The 14,936-nt window shown below is 45.3% G+C and overlaps 1 protein-coding gene across 1 annotated transcript in view; it reads left to right on the forward strand.

Moving 5' to 3' along the window:
* cacna1aa (calcium channel, voltage-dependent, P/Q type, alpha 1A subunit, a) overlaps nt 1-14,936 on the forward strand; it is a 153,311-nt gene that overhangs the window by 102,796 nt on the left and 35,579 nt on the right. Inside the window, exons 30-33 of the mRNA XM_056288482.1 lie at nt 5,869-5,952; nt 11,798-11,914; nt 13,435-13,500; nt 14,643-14,740. Coding sequence (XP_056144457.1) covers nt 5,869-5,952; nt 11,798-11,914; nt 13,435-13,500; nt 14,643-14,740 — 365 coding nt within the window. The remainder of the gene's footprint in view (nt 1-5,868; nt 5,953-11,797; nt 11,915-13,434; nt 13,501-14,642; nt 14,741-14,936) is intronic.

The raw sequence follows: 14,936 nt of genomic DNA on the forward strand, positions 1-14,936 counted from the left end.
CACTGCTCCTAGCTACATGGCTAGGATGGGTTACATGCAGAGAGGAATTTCCCTATGGGGATCATTAAAGTATGTCAAAAAAAAAACAAACAACAAAAACTAAAAACTAAATCCTTGCCCATTTTAGTGAGTTTACTGACATCCACAGGTTAAAAACCATATATAGGGGAAAAGGGGGAAAAAAGCATAGCAGGATAAACACATGTGCAGCGAATAACATTATTAATGGGTCTGTTAGATGTAGGTGTGCCAGTGTACCTATCAGCACTAGCAGTTATCAATAGCACTGTCAATGCTGGTTCTTTAGAACACCGACCCTGCGGTAGAATAGTAAAAAAAAAAATACTTCCTATGTCCTTTCCTAACCACATTTCCTTGACCTCGATGGAAAATATCATGAGGTCAAGGAAAGATGTGAAGGGAAATTCATAAGGGACTTAGAAAAAGACAACCGCAGTGCTAAGAGGATCCGACTGCACTTACTACACTCGAGCCACGTAATCATGCAACGGCAGATGTTATTGACGTGAGTCTGCCCTGGTGAAACTACAATGTTCTGAAGGTGGACTTTGTGTCTACTCATAATTGCCTCTGTCTCAAATGTTGAAAAGTTGATTAAATGTGGATAATTAATTAATAGGCACATGACATTTCCATATAGAAGGCAGCACGGTGGCCCAGTGGTTAGCACTGTTGCCTCACAGCAAGAAGGTCCTGGGTACGAACCCCAGGCTGTCCCAGGTCCTTCCTGTGTGGAGTTTGCATGTTCTCCCCGTGTCTGCGTAGGTTTCCTCCGGGTGCTCCGGTTTCCTCCCACCATCAAAAAGACATGCATGTTAGGGTTAATCTGCCTGCCTGTGCCCCTGAGCAAGGCAATGGAAAGAAGAACTGGGGTTGGTCCTTGGGTGCTGCAGCTGACCACTGCGCCTATACAATAGGATGGGTTAAGGGCATCCAGGTGGCGTAGCGGTCTATTCCGTTGCCTACACAGGGATTGCCGATTCAAATCCCCGTGTTACCTCCAGCTTGGTCGGGCGTCCCTGCAGACACAATTGGCCCCTGTCTGTGGGTGGGAAGCCAGATGTGAGTATATGCTGTGGTCGCTGCACTAGCGCCTCCTCTGGTCATTCGGGGCACCTGTTCGGGGGGGGAGGAACAGGGGGGAATAGCGTGATCCTCCTACACGCTACTCCCCCCTGGTGAAACTCCTCGCTGTCAGGTGAAAAGAAGCTGCTGGTGACTCCACATGTATTGGGAGGAGGCGTGTGGTAGTCTGCAGCCCTCCCAGGATCAGCAGAGGGAGTGGAGCAGAGACCGGGACGGCTTGGAAGAGTGGGGTAATTGGCCAAGTACAATTGGAGAGAAATGGGGGGGGCACAAAAAAACCCCCAATAGGATGGGTTAAATGCAGAGAGTGAATTTCATTGTATGTATGTACAAATGACAAATAAAGTGTATTCTATCCTATTCTATTCTATTCTTCTGGGGTAGCCAGTGTAAGCCTGTTTTAATTATACAACATAATATCCACAAATACTAGCCCACCACAGTTCCCAGACATGATTTGCTTTACCTTGTTTGGTTTTTATTTGTCTCACTATTTGGAGGCCTGCCCCTGCAGCCCGATTTCCTTCACCACCTGCCTGTAGGTCCAAATTAGCTTAATTCGGCATACCCATTTATAAAAACAATGTTTTACCCTACAAATATGCTTACTCCCAGCCTGATTTGGCTGCAGATGATCAAGTTAAAAGGCAAGGGTTTCAGCATCTGTGACTGAAGTAAAATTAAGTAATGTTTCCAGAGGCTGGCAATACAACAACGCTCAAAATGAAGTACTAATGCAAACTGAGCATAGGTTACGCTACAACATTTACTTCACTTTGATAATTTTACAACAGCAGCATAACATTCATTGTTTGCCTATCGGTTTAACACATTTTTGAAAGTTCAAAACATATAAGCATACTAGCAAGTTATGGCATAGTATGGAAAATGCTTAATAAGTAATGGTACATGATGATCTGCGTCCCTTTTCGCTCATGTTGATCGTTTGTTTTTGTGACCAGCTGAATAGCGCGTCGGCCTTAAATGTTTGCTGCCGCAAGGAATTGTGGAACGTCTAGTGTACCCTATGCTAAAGGAGATAGAAAGGAAGCATTGAAGCGCCTTTCCTTAGCATTTAGAGAATTCGACCAGCTCTTATGATGCCCGCCACTTAGATACTTCCCAGTCATTTCACTCAGTTAGGAACCTTCCTAAGCAAAAATGACTACTTGAACTCAGCCCTACATCAAACAGACCCATTATTAATGTTGTTCGCTGCAGCTATGTTCATCCTGCTATGCTTACATCACAGAGTACCGAGACCAGCCTTCAATGGTTTTTAACCTGCAGATGTCAGCAAACTCAATAAAATGGTCTCGGAGTTAGTGACTCTTTACAGTGCAGCTCTACATAAACTTAATAGTAAATTCCATTATATGATCAGTGTCCCAAACAAAATACCCAAAGTGGCACACAATAGCACACACACCAAAATAGCATTGGACCTTAGTTGTTTTGTGTGTGTGTGTGTGTGTATGTCTGTGTGTGTGTGTGTGTGTGTGTTTTCATTTTTCTATTTTCATGGGGACCCAATGCTTTCATAAGGATAGTAAAAGTCTGGACCACCTACCCTGTGGCGACACTTTTTAGGTCCCCACAAGGAAAAGGGTCATTTTGTGTGTGTGTGTGTGTGTTTGAGCATGCGTGTATGAGTCAAGGTTGTCTATTTTGACCTGCACCTCTTTGCTCCTCCTCCCCCTAATGCACAGTTTAGCTACAGGCAACATGCAGGAGAACATAATAAAAGAGGACCTTGGCCCGTGGTTTTCTTTCTGTGTCATTTCTCCCCAGCACCCACCCTCTATGTCACACTCTAAAAGTGATGCCTAGATAATGTACGTCTGTAGCTCATCCTAAACTGTTCTTTGAAATGCTGCAGAATAGACTAGAATCCAACACCCCGTTTACACTTGGTTTTAAAATGTGTTTTTGTGCAATCAGCTCACAAGTGGACAGCACTAAACACAAATGTGAACCACCACCAAAACGTTTTGTGAACCGATTACTCAAACCACTTGCCGAGGTGGTCTGAGACGCATTTGACCACATGTCTCTTGTAGTGTAAATGCCAATGCGTCCTGATGCATCCCCAACAAGGACGTAACAGGAAATGCGTCATCAGTGCAAGATGTGGTGGTTGTTTTGGTAACAGCGCACCAACTTTTGAAAAAATGGAGAGGGAGGAGAGTGTAGGTGGTTGGAGTACAGGTGAGACGAGATGCTTAACCTCCATCTGGGCAGAACAATCAGTCCTGTCAGTCTCACCAGCTGGAACAGTCCGTACATGAATATTAGTGCTGGAAACATCTTCAGACATCAGCTATTGTTTTCACAGCTAGTCGGCAAATCTGGCGCCCTTTAACTTTGTAGCGGAAGTGATGTAGACAGTAACGACATCTTCTTCTTCGGAGTAATGAAATCTGATCACAAGTGGTCAGCAGGACGCGTTTGGAGACGCATGGTAGACACAGGTGTAAACGGCAATGTGTCTCGCTGTCCTCTTGTGATCCGACCGTCCAGAACACATGTTAAAACCAGGTATAAATGGCGATGTGTCTCGCTGTCCTCTTGTGATCCGGCCGTCCAGAACACATGTTAAAACCAGGTATAAACGGCGATGTGTCTCGCTGTCCTCTTGTGATCTGACCGTCCAGAACACATGTTAAAACCAGGTATAAATGGCGATGTGTCTCGCTGTCCTCTTGTGATCCGGCCGTCCAGAACACATGTTAAAACCAGGTGTAAACGGCGATGTGTCTCGCTGTCCTCTTGTGATCCGGCCGTCCAGAACACATGTTAAAACCAAGTATAAATGGCGATGTGTCTCGCTGTCCTCTTGTGATCCGACCATCCAGAACACATGTTAAAACCAGGTGTAAACGGCGATGTGTCTCACTGTCCTCTTGTGATCCGACCGTCCAGAACACATGTTAAAACCAGGTATAAATGGCGATGTGTCTCGCTGTCCTCTTGTGATCCGGCCGTCCAGAACACATGTTAAAACCAGGTGTAAACGGCGATGTGTCTCACTGTCCTCTTGTGATCCGGCCGTCCAGAACACATGTTAAAACCAAGTATAAATGGCGATGTGTCTCGCTGTCCTCTTGTGATCCGGCCGTCCAGAACACATGTTAAAACCAGGTATAAACGGCGATGTGTCTCGCTGTCCTCTTGTGATCCGACCATCCAGAACACATGTTAAAACCAGGTGTAAACGGCGATGTGTCTCACTGTCCTCTTGTGATCCGACCGTCCAGAACACATGTTAAAACCAGGTATAAATGGCGATGTGTCTCGCTGTCCTCTTGTGATCCGACCGTCCAGAACACAAGTTAAAACCAGGTGTAAACGGCGATGTGTCTCGCTGTCCTCTTGTGATCCGACCGTCCAGAACACAAGTTAAAACCAGGTGTAAATGGCGATGTGTCTCGCTGTCCTCTTGTGATCCGACCGTCCAGAACACAAGTTAAAACCAGGTGTAAACGGCGATGTGTCTCGCTGTCCTCTTGTGATCCAGCCGTCCAGAACACAAGTTAAAACCAGGTGTAAATGGCGATGTGTCTCGCTGTCCATTTGTGTGTTTAACAGTAGACACAGCAGAAGCAGTCAAATGTGTTGTGGAATAATGAGAGAAAATTGATTCTCAGTTATGTCTCAGTTGAGGATATGGTTGTTTGTCGTTTGGTTGGTTTTTTTTGTTTGGTTGTTTGTTGTTTGTTTGTTTGTTTGTTTTCACCATTTGAGTTTTTAAGGCAGTGTGTGTCCACATGCTGAGTTCACTCGGCTGAAAGACGCGGCTGTGAAACAACTGGCCCTCCCTCATCCCACCTCTGCTGAGCGAGGATGCCTTGTATATGCCGGTTTCTACATGTGTAAAGGCCTTGGTTGTGTCTTTGGGGTGGGTTGTGTTCTTGGTGGTGGTCCATGTGCGGTTTTGGAGGCCTGATGTAGTTGTGATATGGCACACTTTGTCCTCAGCCTGTCTGCTGGCGTCCATCCAACACGGCTTCACTTATGGCTTGTTTTTCTCGTCTAATCTCTATCCTGTTCCTCCCCACCTCTCTCTCTCTCCCTCCCTCCCCCTCCCCACCGCTCTCTCTCTTTCCCTCCCTCCCCCTCCCTACCTCTCTCCCTCTCGCTCTCTCTCCTTCCCCACCTCACTCTCTCCACCTCTCTCTCCCCACCTCTCTCGCTCTCTTTATCACCCCACCTCTCTCACTCTCTCTCCACCTCTCTCTCCACCTGTCTCTCTCTCCCCACCTCTCTCACTCTTTCTCGCTCTCCCCACCTCTTGCTGTCTTTCTTTTACTCCTATCTCAATTTCTCCTCCTTAATTTTAATATCCCCTTTCCTTTCCTCCCACTGTTTTCTCTCACTTCCATGCTCTCTCTCTCATTCATCTTCCCTAACCTCCGTTTTGTTTTGTTCTCCTCTCTCTCGTGCTCTCTCTCTCATGCTCTCTCTATCTCTATCTCGCTCGCTCTGTCTCTCTCTTTCTCTCTCGGTCTTTATCTGTCTTTTGTTATCCTCCCCCCTTCTCATTTTCCCTTCACCTGTCTCTCTCTCTTTCTTTCTGTCTTGCCCTTTTGCCTAATATCCTTTACTTTTTTTTAATTAAATCTTTCCTGACACTTGTCTCCTCCTCACCCCCTCACCCTCCCCTTTTCACCTCATCATCCTTCGCGCTTCCCTTTTCTTCTTCCACTTTCATCACCTTTCCCGCTCTCTTCTACCCCCCCCCCCCCCCCATCCTGCTCACAGAATTATTTCAAAGATGCCTGGAACATTTTTGACTGTGTGACAGTTCTGGGAAGCATCACGGATATCCTGGTTACTGAGCTCGGCGTAAGTAGGGGGTTCAGAATCGTGTGTGTGTGTCTGTGTGTCTGTGTGTCTGTGTGTGTGTGTGTGTGTGTGTGTGTGTGTTCACCTGTGTGTGTTGTGTGCGCTCACTTTTACTCTGGTGAAATCATTTAAAGTGTTTACACATGGACATGTATTTGTGATGGCCATCCAAAGCGTGTTTGAATGAGTGTATCTGAGAGAGAGGGGGAGGGTGTATACCTCTTAGGTGGGCTTAAGTGTGTGCCTGTGGTCTCATACATCTGTCACAGTGTCTTAAAATACAGTAGAAAAGAGAGGAGCAGGCAGAGAGGGGGGTGTTAGAAGCCACTGTTCAGTCTGGAATTGCTCAGTCAAGCATGAGCGTCTCCTGAAAGTCTTATATAATCGTCCCAGTTGGTTGAGTGAGGAGAGACCAGGCACCAGTTAGCCAGCACCAAGCCACAAAACCCAAGGCAAGAGCTAGTCCGACTCTCCATATAGCGAAACTTCTCCAAGAAACCCAGTTATCAGTTTATAGCCCAGTTGGAGCTTGGTTAGCCAATGGGACTAGCCAAAACTGAAACCAAGTCAGCAGCCAAGCGGCTGCACAAATGAAAGTTATATTATTGGTCATAGGCAGCTAGTATTTCATTTAGTCAGATGTGACAGTCTCTTAACTTGCTTCATGATGTGTAAAGGTGTGTACATCTGTGTGAGTATATACATTTCTTCCTAATGTCAGTGTCTTTATAGACTGAATGGTTGATGAATTACAGACAGACCTGGTAGCATTAAAAAGAATACCGTCTTCTGCATTGTTTCTACACAAATCGAGTTAACAAAACTATCAAACAGACACAATCGCATCTTGTGTTTCTACACTGTAGTGTCGAGACACAAACCCCAAATCTTGTACCTACCAGATCTGTCTGAGCAAGCAGTGGGTACTTATGACATAAGAATACCTTTGGCAAATACATTTTCAAGTTTTGAATTTACATGGGCTACACCACAAATGCCGGTAACTTGGGCTGCAGCTAAAGGGCTTATCAAGTAACGCAGCCATAAGAATGAAGTTAATTGCCCAATTCTGGATCCAAAGTGGCAAGTCGACCAGAAAAAAAATACGAAGAATTTCAGCAGCTGGATTTATTAGATACTCCCAGATATGATCTATAATACTAACATAAAATAATAATAATAATAATCCAAGCTATGGGTACATGGCCATTCCTTGCGAGGAATCAGAGAAAAAATGAAGGCCGCTTGAGAGATGGTTTTGAGTGTTTTTTCCTGCCGCTGCGGTCCAACTGACCGCAGCTTGACAGTAACATTCATCACCACACTGTGATGAACGATCAATTGTTTTATTTTAGATTAAATGCACACCCCCCCCATGATAACTTGCCCTTACCTTGGTCCTTTGTATCCCTGCTGCATAATATGCAAAGGTGCTGAAGTAGAAACGTACTGCTGCGTGCTAACTTGTTGATAATGATGACCGTTGATTTCTTTCTTGTTTTTAAAAAAAAATCTTTTTACATGCTTTCTTTAAACTGTCCACTCACTTAACGGCGATCTACTGTAATCTATTTCGCCTTGTCCCTTTCTCTTACCCCCTCCACCCCACCCCACCCCTCCCCTCCGCCCTGCCCCCTTCAACTTCTGCCTCTCCATCCAATCAAAATGCACTATGAAACCTGTGTGGCCATCCATGACGACCGGCCTGGTCAATCGCTCTGGTTGTTTTTCGAATCATCCAAAATTCCAAAAATTTGCTGCTATAAACCATGCATCTGCAACATCCACATGTAGATGGTTTGTAATTTTTTGGAGATCTTATTTTTACTGCATCCATTCAAACCCCTCCTATCTCCTCCTCGGGGTGTGGCCATGAACTGTGCATGTGTTGCTTGATCCAGCCACCTCCAGCTCTGACCTGTGATTGACCTCTAAATTTCAACACGAGCTTTTGGCAGCTTTACTAATGTCTCTGCAAGTCACTGTATCAATATGTATTTATAGATATATATTTCACATGGCCACAAATCCAGACCATGCATTCATTAGGGGTTCTTTCACCTTACATGTGTGTACTTGATTAGGCAGTTGTGAAACCATCTTGGTGATACTCAGAGCTTTGTGGCACCCAGAGGTGTAAAAGCCAGATCCAGAAAATAAAAGTCCAAAACATGTATTTGCTCCACTCATGAACTACACCAGCAGATTCTAGTCAACACCACTCCTCAACTAGGTAGGGAAAACTAGCTAATGAAATCAGCTGGTTTAGCAACATGGTTGGAGCAAATACACAGTTTGGACATTTACTTTCTGGACCTGGTTTTTACAACTCTGGTGGTAGCTATGTTGCCTCACATCTAGCTTTTTGGTTACATGTCATTAGGTCTCTCTCTCTCTCTCTCTCTCTCTCTCTCTCTCTCTCTCTCTCTCTCTCTCCTCTCTCTCTCTCTCTCTCTCTCTCTCTCTCTCTCTCTCTCTCTCTCTCTCTCTCTCACACACACACACAGTGACTGGGAGAGACATGGTAGTAAAAGAGAGTGACTGAGTCCAAAGCTTTGCCTATGTTGCATGCTGCCCTTGCTGCATGTTTGCATGGAAGGATCCTCTATACACACAGAGACACACACACACACACACAAACAAATGTTATGCATTACTCAGAACTATACAAATGCCTACATGCACACATACCATGCTGCTTTATTGTAGAGACTGAAGTAGCTGCATGGACCTGCTGGCAGTTCCTTTATTAAAGGATTGGCTTCTTCTTCTTCTTCTTCTTCTTCTTCTTCTTTTTTTTAACTCAGACCTCATTAAAACGTTGTCATGCATCATTTGGTACTGTGTCAAACAAAATCAAAGACAAACTGAGTTGGTCACTTCTACTGATAAACTTGACACTTTGCTAAATGTTCTCGCTGATCTTCAGCACAGTCCAGTGGGGCAGTCTTTTAAGCATTCAGAAACCGTAATATATCTCCTTTTTGAAAAGTGGTTAGCTCATTGTGCCGTCACACACATCTTCATTATGTTTACCCACAATACATTCTTAAATAGGAGTAAAAGCCAGTTTGATGTGGAACATTTTTTGTAGTTCAGACAGTACAGCCCATCTATCAGTGAACTCCTGGACCTGCAGGAGCGAGAGGTCCTGTAATCCAGCAGTCCTGCAGCTTTAGCTACAGCTGCGGCATGGGTGTAGAAAGGAAAACATTTGTAGAAGTAAAAACGTGTCATTTTAAAGGCCAGTTTTAGTCATATGCTACTCTAATACCACAAACACAGACGTTTTCCATGGTCTAAGGGTCCTTAATGTCATCATTATAGTTCAAACATGCATATTCTGGATCACATGCTTGTTTGTGCATGTGGTCCATGCACTATCATTTCTGTGCTCACAAATACAGATATTTAATGAATTAAGGACTTCTGGAGACTTGTTACATTTGATATTTTAGACAATATTCGAAGAAATACCAGTCAAAAGAGAAGTATGGTAGAAGAATAACCCAAATAGGAATTGATAGTACGAACTCTTTCAGAACCAAAACTAGAACCAAATCACCACTTCAAGAAAACCGGTGTCTCTTCAGTGCGTAGTGACTGGTTGCCAAGCAGTGAATAAGAGTTTACTCCCCTTCTGGAAGGATGCTTAGCTCGGCCGGTGTTGGTCACGGATGTACGGTGAACAGGAACTTACATACTCAGACGTGGAGCACACAACTGACGCATTATTTGAAAATGCATAGGGTTTGAGCTTCACTTACACCAGCCACTGGGTATGTGTGCCCTTTAACTTCATCGAAAGCGTGGTCTGCAACTTTTTTTTCAGAGGAACGTGTCACACATGCTTGAGTGTACTGTGAGCTACCCGTTTTACACAAGGAGATGCGTCGTGGTTTTAGAACTCTTTAACGGTTGCCTCATTGGAATGTGTTGAAGCCCAACAAGAGGATTCAGCCAAGTGTTTCCTTTATAAATACTGAAGAACGGAGATTTTTGTCTCCATGACTCTAAATGACGCTCAGTGATGATTTAATGAGGTCTGGGTTCAAAAAAACCTGAACCTGTCCTCTATTAAAGACCTTGAGTCAAGAACGCCAGGCTACTACTGTCTCTGCAGGAAATGGTTGAAGGACTATGGCCTTACAGGCTCATTGTTATTAGTTTTAAATATAAGATTCTGATTTGGAAAAAAATTAATGAGTAATATGATCTTATCCCAGTCGCCACCCAGTTCAGTGAAAGGCAAATCTTAGATGCTGCCACAACCACGAGGCCATGAATAAATCCTGCTGTGTGAAGCCCTTAGTCCAGTTGATTAGGCCATATGATGTTCACTGTTGCAGGGAAATGTATAAAAACATATGATGGGGGGCATCTGGATAGCGTAGAGGTCTATTCCGTTGCCTACCTACATGGGGATCGCTGGTTCGAATCCCTGTGTTACCTCCGGCTTGGTCAGGTGTCCATACAGACACAATTGGCCATGTCTGCGGGTGGGAACCCAGATGTGGGTATGTGTCCTGGTCGCTGCACTAGTGCCTCCTCTGGTCTGTCGGGGCGCCTGTTCAGGGGGGAGGGGGAACTGGAGGGAATAGCGTGATCCTCCCACGCGCTATGCTCCCCTGGTGAAACACCTCACTGTCAGGTGAAAAGAAGCGGCTGGTGATCAGCAGAGGGGGTGGAGCAGAGACCGGGATGGCTCAGAACAGTGGGGTAATTGGCTGGGTACAGTTGGGGGGAAGAGGGGGGAAAGTCCAAAAAAACAAAAAACAAAACATGATATGATCACCATTTCTAAGTGGTTGTTGGTCCTTCAACCAGCCATCATTGTTGTTGTTTGGCTACGACCGCAGTCAGTCTGGTCGCCGTGCCCTTCTGAGCGGGGCGTTGAGCCGCCATGAGCTCTGTTGTTGCGCTTGCTCTGAAGGCGTTTGCATGCTGTGGACTTGCCCCATTCTGAAAAAAGAAGAGAAATGAAAACAGTTGTGTTTTGCCTTGAGAGAATCAGTGCATTTGATTGTGTAATGAGAAACCTTCCTGATACACCTGCACTTGGACTACTGACAAATCCTCACGCAACCTCTACTACCACGTACTGACCTCAGCTGGATGAACCCAGATAGATTCTGACGATAACCCTTCCCGTGTGTTGGTTTGTTTGGTTTATTTTAGTTCTGTCAACCTCCCTGGGCATGAAGAGCCTGATGAAACCTTGCCTGTTCAGTTTGGTTTGCTTTGGGTTTTACGTTTCGGTTCTTTTATTTGTGTCAGGTTTGAGTCTCCCTCAGTCTGGTTCTGAACATGTCCATCCTGGTTTTATGTTTTACCTGCTTTTAAGTAAGCAAAGTCTTTTACTCATGTTGTCCCTTGACTAACTCTTCTTTTCCTCTCTCCCTGATCTTTTAATTCTCTTCATCATCTCTCAACTTTCTTTCACCTTTACCTGCTTCTCTTTCTCCATCACTTGGCTGTAACTCTGTTTTCTACCTCACGCCTTTGTCTTTTCTCACTCTTGCTGTATTTTTCTAAATTTTATTTTACCCCCTTCTCTTTCTGTACCCCCCTTTCCCAATTCTAATTTAAATCTCTCCCTGCACTCACCACACACACACGCACACACACACGCTCTGTCTGTCTCTGTGACTCTCTTGCTCTCTCGCTCTCTCTGTCTTTCCCTCTCTCTGTCTCTCTCTTGCTCTCTCTCTTGCTCTCTCTCTCTCGCTCTTTCTCTGTCTTTATGTCTCTCGCTCTCTCTATGTGTGTCTCTCTCTCTATGTCTCTCTCTGTCTCTATGTCTCTCTCTTTCTCTCTCTCTGGTCCTTTTGTGACTGTGGTGTAGAATAATTTCATCAACCTGAGTTTCCTGAGGCTCTTCCGGGCAGCTCGTCTCATCAAGCTGCTGAGACAGGGGGAGACCATCCGCATATTACTCTGGACCTTCGTGCAGTCCTTCAAGGTTCATATTTCACATCAAATACCACATGACGCGGCTGTTGCAACAAACAACGACTCACTGTCTGGTTGCTCATGAACTTGTCTTGTGTCCTGTGTTCAGTTTCACATCATTAGACAGAATGCATGTGGGTGGACAGGGAGATATTTAGTGAAAATAATGCTGGTCACCAATAAGAAAAGCTCTAACAAGGAGAAACCTGGAAACAGAGGCTGGATCAGTGGGATTCATGACATATGTGATGGAGAAGATGACCCTCCTAAAAGACAAATTCAGCTGAATTTGAAAGAACTGAACTGAGTATACACAAAACCATTCAGGACAGACTTATATGATACAGAACCTGTATTTTAGTCATAGTGGACTGTGATACCACTACGTTTACAGCTACAAGAGGTCACAAAAGATACAGCTTTGCTCTGCCTTCATTAGGAAATTGGAAGGTCAGATTGTATTAGTCACAAGATTAATTGGGGGGGGGGGGGCAGGAGAATCAGAATCAGAATACATTATTCAGCCCCGATATAATAGACCAATACTGTTAGTACTGTGTGAAGGAAGTATTTATACTGTAAAGATCAATCCCAGATGAACAGGGGAAAAAAATATAGGGGTGTCCGGGTAGTGTAGCGGTCTATTCTGTTGCCCACCAACTAGCACCTCCTCTGGTTGGTTGGGGCGCCTGTTCAAGGGGGAGGGGGTACTGCGGGGAATAGCGTGATCCTCGCGTGCGTTACGTCCCCCTGGTGAAACTCCTCACTGTCAGGTGAAAAGAAGCAGCTGGTGACTCCACATGTATGGGAGGAGGCATGTGGTAGTCTGCAGCCCTCCCCAGATCAGCAGAGGGGGTGGAGCAGAGACCGGGACGGCCCAGAAGAGTGAGGTAATTGGCCGGGTACAAAAGAAAAAGGGGGGAAAAACAAACTGAAAAATGAAAACAGTTAAAAACAAAAGCTTCAATCTTATGACCCGTTTCCACTACATGGTACTGGCTGGACTCGACTCGCAGAGTGTCGTCTTCCATCACCGTAACAGCACTCCTCAGTGTAGCTGGTCTGCATTGATTGTGATACCCGCTCCAGTTTTTTTGGAACCTCGACAGTGGTGGTACCAGAAAAGTAACAGTTACCAAAATCCCGGTACTTTCCAGTAATGGAAAACGAGAAAGCTGGGTCGAGTTGAGCCAGTACTGTGTAGTGGAAAATGGGCATCTCACATCTAACCGTGGGGCTAAAAAACACCTCCCAGATGGCATTAACTGATGTTCTAGGTGCAACACATAGGTGGTGTCACCAGTGATGCTATTTGCCAGTTTCAACAAATCCGCACAATGATGTACGGTACACACACACATACAGTGTACCCATGCAGATATATCAGCAACAGAGACATGTACACAGTATATGTGTACATTTATTCATGCACAATGACACGTATTGTATGAAATAAACACACTTCGTGTGTGCATGTGAAGAGGATTCTTGATGATTGTGTTACCTAAACATATCATGTTTCTCCTCCAGGCGTTGCCGTATGTCTGTCTGCTCATTGCCATGCTGTTCTTTATCTACGCCATAATCGGGATGCAGGTGTGTACAAGCCCAAAAGATAGAGAGTGGTTATTTTTGTCTATTTTCTAAGGTGATGAAGGTTATAATGAAGGGGAGGATGGTGAGAATCGGGATGGGGGAGGGAAGCAGAGGGAGAAGGACAGTAAGAAGGGTGCAGACGTGATTGTGATTGAGACAAAGAGCATAATGATGGTGATGGTAGTGAAGATGGTGAAGATACAAATTGGGACATATCTGGGTGAGTGGAGCAGCAGGGTGCAGCAAGAAGGTCCTGGGTTCGAACCCCGGGGTTGTCCAACCTTGGTGGGTCGTCCTCTGTGTGGCGTTTACATGTTCTCCACATGTCTGCGTGGGTTTCCTCCGCGTGCTCTGGTTTCCTCCCACAGTCCAAAGACATGTAGGTCAGGTGACTCGGCCATACTAAATTGTCCCTAGGTGTGAATGCGTGTGTGTGTGTGTGTCTGTGTGTGTGTGTGTGTGTGTGTGTCAGCCCTGTGATGGCCTGGCGGCCTGTCCAGGGTGTCTCCCCGCCTGCCGCCCAGTGACTGCTGGGATAGGCTCCCGCATCCTGCAACCCTGATTGGAATAAGCGGCTTGGATAATGGATGGATGGATGGATGGATGAGTGGCGCATGCTTACTTTTCCAGACACTTCAGAAGTAACTACAGCAGTTCACACATGACAAAATAGGTCTCGTCAGATCTGACTATGGCCGGACTCGATGGAGCAGCAATAATTGGCATCGCTGTCTTCGGGAGGGGGGCGGAGTTGGCTTGTGTTCGTCACATGAATGCGTCTCTGGGTGTGTGGGGAAAAAGCAGTGGTTCAGCCTGGATTCGCCTTTTCACGAAAGTGGGGAGGCGTCTCCTTCGAGACTGCCGGCCGGAGAGATGCAGTTGACGAACGTGTGCAGTACGAGGGTGGGAGTTTGAACTAGAATAGGGATCGATTGGCCACTAAATTGGAAGAAAAAGGGGAAAATCAGAAATAAATTTAGAAAGAAAAAAAAAACAAATGACAAAATAAAGTACGTTTCCTGTGTAGCTAAGTATTCAGAATATTTTCCATTTAACCCAAGTGTGGTGACATGAAGATAAAATAAATTGATATTTAAATGATGCCTGATGTCCAGAGATGACAGTATAATTGTGTTGGACAGCTGTTTGGAAACATTGGGCTTGAAGAGGACGGAGACAGTGCCATCAACCAGCACAACAACTTCAGGACCTTCTTACAGGCTCTCATGCTACTATTCAGGTGGGCAGATATGTATCCCAACATGTGTGTATGTGTGTGAGTGTGCAGATGTGTTGCACCATGTGTGTGTTTACCTGTAAGCATGTCGCCATATGATGTCCGAGTGGAAATCGAATGTTATCCGTTATGCCCATTGTAGACTTTTTTTAAAAGAACTTTCTGGTAGTCCACCCATTGAAGTCTATGCAGACTGACG

This window comes from Lampris incognitus, chromosome 10 (genome assembly GCF_029633865.1).
Source record: "Lampris incognitus isolate fLamInc1 chromosome 10, fLamInc1.hap2, whole genome shotgun sequence".
NCBI lineage: Eukaryota > Metazoa > Chordata > Actinopteri > Lampriformes > Lampridae > Lampris > Lampris incognitus.